The following is a 10,783-nucleotide window of genomic DNA, read 5'->3' on the forward strand; positions in this document are numbered from 1 at the left end:
GGCGGTCTGTCTGCAAGCTTCGATCGCATAACGCTTTCTCAAACATTCCACGATTTACGGGATCTGGAGTTGGGAAATATGACGGCACCAAGTGATTCCCTCTCCAAGATTATTCAGCACCTTGCTAGTTCTCTACGAAAGCTATGCTTGTGCATGATAGGGGTATCAGTTTTGCCAGGCGACGATGAGCTTGATAATGACCCCGGGGGTACTAACGCCTGGACATCAATATTCCGAGGGATGTCTACGTATTCCAGCTTAGAGGAGCTTCAGATTAGCCTTTTAGGCCACCACACCGTGAACTGTACGGGGAATGCCAACAGGCACCAAGTCGTCTTCTTGAGATCGGAGGTTGGTACACAGTCGGGCCCGCCTGGTAGATTATTCAATACTTGGTCATACTCGGGTAGCGTCACATCTATGAAGGACTTCTTGCTAGAGCTCTCGGAGAAGACTATTATTATCTGTACCAAGTGTAAACAGAAGAACCCAGGATATCATTCCTTTGAAGAAATCCTCGAGGGGTAACTGGGAATAAGATGACTCGAACAGTCGTTAAGGGTGACATAGATGTTAACTCTAATTCATCTAAGATCGAAGCTTGAATAAATCTCGTGCAAGGGTAGATCAACTCCTATTAGCTTATCAGTAGAACTAGTTCATATTGGAGTAGGCGTACAATGTCACAACTGACTCGGTCGTAACATACATTACACTTACTGATCATGTTTCTACACGTACGAGGTAACGATAAAGCTCTTCCAGGTAACCTCGCTATAAAACGATACCGTTTATTACAATATTAAATTAAGTTAGGAAATTCAGTCAACAGATGCTCTTATCAATTGACAAAGAATACTTACCTTAAAACCTAGCATAAAATGTCGTGCGACACCCTCAGGCAATTGTGCTTATCTTTCTCAACAGGACATATCGACGGCCTGGTTACAACGCCTCACTGCAGATCGGCAGGGGTTCAGATAACTGATTTTCCCAATTTTGGTTCTGGGGCGTGAATGGCTGCCAATACAACGGAATCCCACGCTTCTCTTCGGTGTGCTCGGTACCAGGAGTGCCTCAACGTGCGTGCGGGGGGATAAGCATGAGACTTCATTTGTTGTGTTATTATATTTCTCTGTTATAAGTACACGGTATTTAAAGGTGAGACCTCTAAATTTACACTCGTCTATCTACCGTTTTATTCACTTTCTCGGAAACTTGAAAGCCACTTAGGTAGACAGGTCATTCTAACTGGTATCGGCTTTACTGTTATTGACATTGCGGTAAACCCGACGAGCTTAAGATGGCTCCATCCGTGGCGGCTTCGAATCCCGGATATTTCGATGAGTCGCTGGTCCCCGGGACGGTCCACCTAGTCGACCTTGAGCACACAATGGCGACGCAACATGCTAAGGACCAGAGAGATATTGTGCTCGTGCCGACCCCGTCCGCAGACCCCGATGACCCGTTGAATTGGGCTCCCCGACGCAAGTACCTAGCCTTGACTTGCGCTCTCCTGTATACCTGGTTTAATGGTATGGCACTGTCGGTCGTCTATTCGGTACTCGTGCCTCTTTCTACGGCCTTATCCGTAAGCACAGGGGACCTTAATGCTGGGACAGGCTATATGTTTTTGCTCTTAGGTTGGGGCCTGCTTTTTTGGCAGCCATTTGCGCTGCAATTTGGAAAGCGGTTGACGTACTTGGTCTCCCTCCTCGCGCTCACAGCTGTCACGGTCTGGGGGCCCTATGCCCGCGGCAACAGCCAGTGGATCGCGAATCGAGTTCTAACGGGCTTCTTTGCAGCTCCTATCGAAGCTTTGCCTGAAACCAGCATTGCGGACCTCTTTTTCGCCCACGAGAGGGGGACGTATTTGGGTTGGTACGCATTCATGTTGGCTGGCAGTAACTTTTTTGCCCCCATTATTTGTGGCTTCATCAATGACGGTGTTGGCTATCGGTGGGTTTTTTACTTCCAGGCCATCTTTTGCGGTGCCACTTGGCTATTTCTATTCTTCTTCATGGAGGAAACGAATTACGACCGACGTACTATAGGCATCGTCGCCGAATCTAGCAATGGAGTACTCGAGCCGAACCCAGATGATGAGAAGGGCAAAGAAGTCTCGATGGATCCGTCCGACGCCATTAGACGGATTATTTCTTCAGAGGACCGGCCATCAGCTGAGACCAAGACGTTTTGGCAAAGATTGTCTATCGTGGATCAGCCGCGACCGTTCATGATGCACTACCGTGCGTGGCAATCTCTCAAACTCTTGTCGTGGCCCGTGGTATTCTATTCTGGATTTAGCTACGGTACTTACCTCATCTACTTTAATATTCTCAACGCTACGAGCTCTATCATCCTAGGTGGACCACCTTATAATTTCCGCCCGTCCCTTGTCGGTCTGAGTTATCTCTCCTGCATGGTAGGAGTTTCTGCCGCCGCGGCTTTCACGGGGGTATTTTCAGATCGCTTCGTCATTCGATTAGCGCGTAAAAATAATGGTGTCTCAGAGCCTGAGCACAGACTCTGGCTCTTCTCCGTTTCGACGTTGATGATCCCGTCTTCACTTATCCTCTGGGGTGTTGGGGCTGCCCACCAGGTGCACTGGTTCGGTCTTATTGTCGCCATGTGTACTACAGCGTTTGCCAACACGATGGGCATTACTCTCAGCGTTTCGTACCTAATCGATACGTATCGAGATATCTCGGGTGATGCGCTAACTACGTGCATTCTCATTCGCAACACGATGAGTTTCGCTATAGGGTACGGAATCACGCCCTGGCTCGACAACTTAGGATATCAGAATTGTTTCATCAGCGTGGCTTTCATCGGGTTAGCTATCTGCTGCGTCTTCCTAGTGATGGTCAAATGGGGTAAGAAGTTTAGGGAAGCGAAACGCCTCGACTATTGGCGCGAGGTTAAGAAGAGGGTCGATCTTGGGTTAGTTCACTAACAGATTCTATCAAAAGCTTCATGTTTTAAGTATTAAACTATAGTTACCTATTAGTTATTAACTATATTATCTAAACTACGTAGTTAACTACTATCTGATACTTGTTATGGTATTAAAACGTCATTTCTTACTGAGTTCACTACTGCTACTACAATATTTTCAATAGGCTAGAGGTAACTACCTAGGTAGTTCCTTGGTTCAGGTGCTGTTGGGGAATAGATGATAACGTTTGTATAGCTGAGCAGACTACCTATCTAGACTTTATCACAGGCATTGACCTTCGTAAGATATTCCTCCTATCACTTACTCTAGGTCCTCTCTTTGTTTTCTCAATATCACATTATGTTAGGTACTCAAGATACTCAAAAGTACTCAACTTTCTCAGCGCGATCCTAGGAGACAAAGCTACGACTAATTCCTCTCATGATATTCCATAACTATTCAAAGTGGTGCATTATGTACAAGTAGGAGCATGAATTCTGCAGTCCGGAGATGCTTCACATACATGCTACATTGGTATCGTCGATCTATCGCAATCTTGACTGACAGGCTATCCTGTCCCACCACGCAGAACGATGATCGAAACATTAGAAAAGAGCGAAACAGAAGCGCTAGCATGATACGTTCGGTTAGCTTACGTATGTACTCGTTGCAAATAAAATCCCTCCCTCGTAGCCCACATAACCCTCAATATCTACTACATTACAATTCGATTTCCTCCGTCATAGCTTCGGTCACAACTTCAGCCACCGTTGGCTCCTCTTTCTCCGATGACATGACTGGAGTTAGATCAAGGGGAACATCATCTTTAGTAACATCATCCGTAGCAACATCGTCCGTAGCAACAGATGGTGTAGCCTCGGTTGAAACATCAGTGGCAGACATCTTGACGGTTTCAGTAGCCGTCTCCAGCTCCGTCTCCGTGACTGTGTGGAAGACTCGAACCACTTTCTTCTCTGTTACAGTTTCGGTCTGCTCCGACTTAAGTGCCATGTATATAAACTGGTCGTAGGCGCCTGCGAATGTACTGCACGGCTCATAGACAGTGGATATGCTTGTCGCCGTTGCTGTGCTGTCCTGGGCTGCTGTGGGCTCAATTGCAACTTCTAAAGCTTCATAAATCGCTGAGACTGGTTCAGCTTCGCTTTGAGTTGTCTCTTGCTGAGGTTCTTCGGCAACGGACCCCTCCTGGTAATCCATAGGAGCCGCTGCAGGCTCGCTGGTGGATATGTCCTGCTGCAATACAACTTCTAGATCGTCTTGATAGTCCGTCTCAGCCACTATAGGTTCGGTCTGTATCGTATCATGAGCAGACGTCATACTTGTAGGTTCTTCAGAAATGATAGGTTTCACTTCAGATTCGTATTGCTCTTCTTCTAGTGATGCTGCCTGTACAGAGGACTCAGCAACAGGTGCATCTTGGTGCTGAACTGCTCCCAGTGGAGCTTGATCGGATACGGCCGTTACAAGATCAGCTAACGGCGCATGTTGTTGAGGTGTCGTGGAAGGTTCGCCGCAAAGTGATGGTACAACTAACGATTCTGTCGTCGGGAAATTTACCTGGACGGTAGGTACCTGAGGTATATCGACGGCCTGGGCGCGGCGCGCGATTGGGACGTCTCTCATCCGGTGGATCACTGGCTCGTAGACGGGCTCAGCCGGAGTGGGAGCGTTCCGGAAGGCAAGCATAAGCACAAAAATGCTGAGAGTGAAGATGGCAACATTCCTGCCGTCTTGTATTAAAACCCTCATAGACTGAAGTAGAAGCTCAGGGAACGACGCGTTCTGGTAGGCAGCCTGATGTGGTTTCTTTTGTTTATAGGCGTCGTCGGAGGGAGGCGGTGGTGGCACATGTGACCCCTTGTCCTGACCTGGATGAACCGACGGCTCCTGAGATTGTGGTGGTGGCGAATGTCCATAGATCTCGCGAAGCCGTTCTTCATCTTGCCGGAGCCGCTCCTCTGCAGAAATAGGTGTGCCAACGCGGGACGGCTCTGGCTGGGGTGAGGAGGCCCCAAATTGAGAGCCCATATCGGTCCGTTCCCTCTGATGCTGCGTGGTCTCCTTTTCAATATTTGCCTCTTGATGAATCGCGGCGAGATGGACTAACTCCTCTTGCAAAGCGGGCTCTACGATGGGTTCCAGTTCAACGTCTACACGCTCCATCTCTTTCCAGCAAGCTTCCCAGGCACCAGCCCTCATCAACCCGTTGCTGGCATAGACCTTAACCCGAAAGATCTTTTCCGAGCCGAGAGAGTCACCGCGAATCTCGCTTTTGCAAGTGTCACACCAGTGTCGCTTATCCCCAGCACGAGATCGTTGGGAACTCCACTCATCTTCGCTCTCTTCGTCTTCGGTCAGGGTTGACTCGTTGGCAGGACCGAGATAATGACCGCATTCCAAGATCCGAGCTCGTCTGCGGAACGGCAACTCTAACGCTTCGAGCAGGCGCTCCTCGAGAACCTCATAGTCATTCTGAGGATGGCCTAGAAGTATACCTCTCTCGATGACGGTGTCGCCAATTCGGTCTTGTAGGAGTCTCCATGATTCTTGGAGAGTCTTCACCTGCTCGCTCACATCATCCGTATCGAGATTGTTAAGTAGATTGCCCCATGCCCACCTTAGTGGTAACAATGTGACATGGAGTAGGACGAGAGGTGCCTCCTTACGTCCCTTAAAACGCGGCGGGGTGGACATCCTCTTCGGGGAATACTGGGCGGAGGCTGTGGGCGTTCCTAAGCGAGAAACTGTAGGAAACTGCCTCTTTGTAGATCGAGGAGAACCGAGGACCGAAGATGGCGGCGATGACATCTGCATGGCTCGCACATCCGAAGGGGTCCGAAACGGCGGGCGCGGTGTTCCTCTAACGGTAGGAATGAAATCTCCCTTCTCATATTCCCGCTCGTATGATGAAATATCGGAAACTCGAGGTGACCGAGTCGCGGTTGTCATATTGTCAAAGTCCTTGTGTGCCTTGTCGGACTCGGAAACGGCATCGTACGACCCTAGAGAGCTTCGTGGGCTCTTGTCGCTAAACACATCTTCGTCCGTGGCTTCGTGATGAGAACTAGTATCACCGCCATCATCGGCATGGATGTGAGAATCTGCAAACTCGGGGTCTCCGAGATATGAATCATCTGTTTGGGCTGGATCATGGGTATCATCGTCATCTGTTTGGTCGCTCAGTACTGAACCGTCTTCCGCATCCTCATGCTTGTCTTCGCTTTCAAATTCACCCCCTTCAGATCCTTCGGCTCTGTCAAGATATTCGTCATCCATCTCGCTGTGGTCGGTCTCTACGCTGGGTCGGACTTCCGATTCTCTGTTATTACTGTTCATCTCCGTCCCATTCCCTGCCTTGTCAACAGTAACGGACTCCTCGTCCTGGTAAAAAGTATTTTGTTTGCTGTTTGCTTTTAATTCTTGAGGATGCTCCTCATTTATCGGTGTGCTCAAGCAAGACGGGTCCACGTAGATTTCGAAATTGTGATCTGTTTTTTGTCGAGGCATTCAAGTGTGAGAAAGGATGAGGAATAGCACTCAAGGTTCTTAATTAAAGGATGTACCCTCCGGAGCCGCTGGGTCCTTTGAGTTTGTTTTGATGCGTACGTTGCGTTGGCAGTATATTAGATCTGCAGGTCTAAATGTCAAAATGAATGAAATGGTTGGGCGAGATGAAAAAGAATGCGGGTCGCTAAGTGTCCGTTCTTACGTTGTTTACATGCGTTGCCTGGTCAACGTGAACCATTCAACCCCTGGTAATCCATTTCCTTGTCCAATGACGGGCCAGATCACAATCTAGCACAGATGATTTTCAATAAAGAATATTTTCGATCGTTACAATATGATCATAAAAAGGGATACAAGACTCTTATAGATGAGTAGGTGTATATTAGAAAATGTTTACCTCCTTAAGTGTGAATTCAACTTGTCACTTTGTATCTGCTGACATTGACGTCATTAATTATATACAAGTGCATAAGACATAACAGCCTCTAGTTAATATGAGATGCCCGAAAGTAAGGGTCGATATAGCTTTTAGATATTGAGAGAACTTGTTAAATTCGACATGAATCAGATAGATCTTTTTTCTTGCGATTATGGAAATAAAGGTCATCATCACTAGATTGTCTTTAGAATGGTTTATTTCTATATTAGTTAAGCTAACTACATCTTCTATCCAAGATCATGGATTGACCTTTAAGTATGATCTTAATATTGTATCCAAGTAACTCGAGGCATGCGACTGAAGAGAAGATTGAATACTTTTATTAAGATTTCATGATAACAAGAGCATAGTAACCTGCTAGTTACAGAGATTAAACTGTTAAGTAAGTTTCCCCAGTTAGTTATAAGAAGAAAAGAGTGGATGGACTAAATCGTGCTTATAGTGTGTTGCCTTAGGTAATTAGATGGAAGGCAATCGAAGAGCTTATATAGGTGAACTACTGAGACAATAAACAGGGCAACTGATATATAAGAGGCTCTTTACATAGTATCCATTTGACTAGACAGCTACCAAATATGTCCCAAGTACGATATGTGACGCCTCGAACATTGACTACTCTTTCTCAGATTCTCTACTCCATTTGTCGGCAACGTCCTTTATCTCGATCAGTAGCTGCTCCTTTCTCTCCTCAGTACACCAGCTACCTAATACGGCACCCTTCGCAATTGCCTCCCAGTCCCTGATGCTCAAGTTGAATGCGTCCTGCAGAGCACAGTAATTCTCGAGTATATATCCCCCAAAATAAGCCGGATCATCACTGTTAATACTAAACCTGATACCAGAATTTATCAATCTTCTAAGGGGGAACGAATCTATCGAATCGATGCAGTTTAACCTAACATTCGACAGAGGACACAGGGTTAGCAGGGTCTTAGAGGAGGCAAGACGCGCGACCAATGCATCATCACCCTCCGTCAAGGCACGGACGCCGTGATCTATACGTTCTACATCTAGTATGTCGAGGGCCTGAGAGACGTAGAGTGGTGGGCCCTCCTCCCCAGCATGGATTGTCCTTCGAATGTCTAATTCTTTCGCGACGTCGTAAAGATCCTTCCATAGGGGCGGTGGAAACGGTGCCTCAGACGAGTCCATACCGACACCAGCGAGAGTACCATTAGCGTAGTAACCTCCGTCTCTCGCTTGCGAAAACATCTCCATAGCTTCGTAAAGGGGTAGATGCCGTAGCAGACACATAATCAGCTTTGTGGTCATGCCGAAGTCAACTGCTGCTCTTTCTTGAGCTCGGCTAAAACTCTCTACGATTGTTGAGAGCTCGACACCACGGCTTGCGTGAGCTTGCGGGTCGAAGAAAACTTCCGCGTGACGGACATTTTGGGATGCGGCTTTGGCAAAGTAGGCGTACGCTAGAGCCTCGAAGTCGGCCTTATCTATTAGGACTGACATGCCGATATAGTAGTAGCTAAGAAAATCATCCAGGTTCTGAAAGTTCTCGTAGCGTTTGCGGAGGCATTCTGGGGAGGCGAAGGCTGGATCGGAGGAGGGAAGAGTTATATCATTCTTTGCTGCTAATTCAAACAGGAGTTCCGGCTCGAGCGAACCCTCGAGATGCATATGGTGCTCGGCTTTGGGTAGAGCCTCAAGAAACGCGTGTAGCGACGTATTACACATAGTTGACAGGATAAAGATATTTTTTTATTATACTTGGAAGGATTGGGGATGTCTTTCTTTGTGGGCTGTCCTAGGATTTGAGAGATTGCCCGGAGTGTTCACGGTTTATGTGAGGATTCCTAGAAAATTCTTCATATCCTTAGTTCGATAAAAACATGGCCTATAATATAATACATAGCATATGTAGTGCCTATGACACGAACAACCAGTGGCAAGCCGAAGCTAGGCTAGATACCTCTATAGGCCGCGATAAGTACCTACCCATCTCTCTCCAGGTATCAACCTAGGCATGCAAATAATCTAGCTGTCGGCGCATCTAAATAAAAATGTAGTACTGAGGTGGCTTGAGATAGGCTATCGATTTAACAACTACAGACAAATATAAGTGTTACAATATCGAGAACCTCCCAACCTGAGAACAACTGCTCAGAGAAATACTAAATACCTCTTATGGCGATAAATACGTGACTATCTGCGCCGTCGATCGGGACGAGGTAAAACTGGATCCCTAATAGGGACGCGCTAGAAAATCGCAGCAAACCGCGATGACAAGCAGGAGATCAGCGGTTATAAATTACCTCTTATAGTTATTAACACTGCTATGCAGGCAATGCCGCTTTCGGCTTCTAGAGTTTGGATCTTAGCTGCAATTCCTAGGATTGCCCTAGCTTAACTAGTGATAGCGACTTATAAAGCATCCATTCGGTCGTTGCTGCAAGGGGAACGCCGGCTATTGGGCTCGCGTCAGGTACTGAGGTGCTGCTATACTGGGGATCCCGAACTCCGTTATGCATCGCGCATTTCCGACCCGTTTGAAGGCTTCCGGACCCCCTCTTCCTCACACCCGGCCTCGCGGGCTTGCTTATCTTGCAACAACAACCAGACCAATTACGGTAGGTTAGACATAAATACGTAGTGAAAGGGGTCACCGAATCTATTAAAGGGCGGAAGCAAGCGAAGGGAGACGCGGTGCCAAGGTTCCTCTACATACAGTAGCTTCAATAGCCCTTGAACGACCTGGAAACCTGCCCATTCGATGAGTCGGTACGGACAGGAGTGCCCTCGGAACCAAATACGTTGTCAGTGCTCGTAAATACCTGTTATTAAAATATCCGACGAAGGCGTCACTGCTACGAGTGTTATGACGAATCGGTTCTTTCCAAGATGCCATGAGAAATCTTAAAATAGAAGTACAGTACGCTCTTTTAAGCGGCGGTGAGTATTTAATTCTAGGTATTTCTTATCATCAGCCCATGTCAGATGTGGCGCGCATGCTCCCTGTTTGATGGTCAAGAGGGATTCCACTGCGAGAACATGTAAAAAATCAACTTCGAAGAACTTTCCCCTTTCCTTAACTACCTACCTAAGGTACCCAACCTTTCTGATAGATTATCTGCATCGAGATCCGTATCCCGGGGTGCCATGAAAAGAAAAGAAAGTAAACCTCGTGGCACGCCTACGCCGCTCGCCTACTTGTGCATATCAAGCAGTCCTCTCTAGCAGAATCCTGGCGCACGTGCGCTCCTCAGCCGCAACAATCTCGGAAAGTGAAGAAAAAGGGACAAAAAGACAAAATCAATAAACGCAGCAGTAAGTACTTAGTATGCAGGCCGAATCCTATAGCTACGATTATTCCTTCACCCCCCCTTTTTTTTCTTCAAGTTCCCGAATCTCTAGAGTTACAAATGCTATAGGGGTTTTCATTTTACTACTTACCTACGGCAGGCAAGTTATCTCATCTAATATTCTAGGTTAGGTTTGTTAACTCAGTTTATAGCTGAGCCCGGGAACGCCCTGAATTGGAGTCTCTAGCTCTGTAGAGAAAAGAGAAGGCGATATTGTTGAATAGTTGGTCGTCGTGATGGTAATACAAGGTCGTTCGTTTCACTGCATGTCATGTCTTGGTCTGTACTACTTCCATCTCCGAGACCATATGTCGTCTCGCGTAGCTTGCACGCATGGGGCGAACGGCCTTGGTATCACTTCGACGCATGCACTTGTGAAAGCATCTAGCTCGGTTGCGTACAGCGCCAATTGGTGGGTAGGTTCAAGTCCACTTTCGAGGCGCTTTCTCTTTCTTTCTTTCTTTCTTTCTCTCTCTCTTTTTCTCTCGGTGTAAATTACCTCCTTTCTCTCCAGGCCGTGCCGGTGCGGGGGTGAGTCATTTGAAGTGCCGCGGTGGTATTTGA

General features: G+C 47.2%; 3 protein-coding genes across 3 annotated transcripts; 1 reads left to right on the plus strand and 2 right to left on the minus strand.

Annotated features, from left to right (window-relative positions):
- Positions 1-1,303: 1,303 nt before the first annotated feature.
- GL218_00015 (uncharacterized protein) lies at positions 1,304-2,956 on the plus strand (the record flags this gene model as incomplete). Its single annotated transcript, XM_033576423.1, has 1 exon — positions 1,304-2,956. One exon carries the CDS (start codon positions 1,304-1,306, stop codon positions 2,954-2,956), a length of 1,653 nt encoding a protein of 550 aa, XP_033441773.1.
- Positions 2,957-3,658: 702 nt separating this feature from the next.
- GL218_00016 (uncharacterized protein) lies at positions 3,659-6,235 on the minus strand (the record flags this gene model as incomplete). The annotated part of the gene is made up of 2 exons (XM_033576424.1): positions 3,659-4,345; positions 4,517-6,235. 2 exons carry the CDS (start codon positions 6,233-6,235, stop codon positions 3,659-3,661), a joined length of 2,406 nt encoding a protein of 801 aa, XP_033441772.1.
- Positions 6,236-7,517: 1,282 nt separating this feature from the next.
- On the minus strand, positions 7,518-8,594 carry GL218_00017 (Adenine deaminase; the record flags this gene model as incomplete). Its single annotated transcript, XM_033576425.1, has 1 exon — positions 7,518-8,594. One exon carries the CDS (start codon positions 8,592-8,594, stop codon positions 7,518-7,520), a length of 1,077 nt encoding a protein of 358 aa, XP_033441771.1.
- Between the last annotated feature and the right edge of the window lie 2,189 nt (positions 8,595-10,783).

This window comes from Daldinia childiae (assembly GCF_008694065.1).
Source record: "Daldinia childiae strain JS-1345 chromosome Unknown Scaffold1, whole genome shotgun sequence".
Taxonomy (NCBI): Eukaryota; Fungi; Ascomycota; class Sordariomycetes; order Xylariales; family Hypoxylaceae; genus Daldinia; species Daldinia childiae.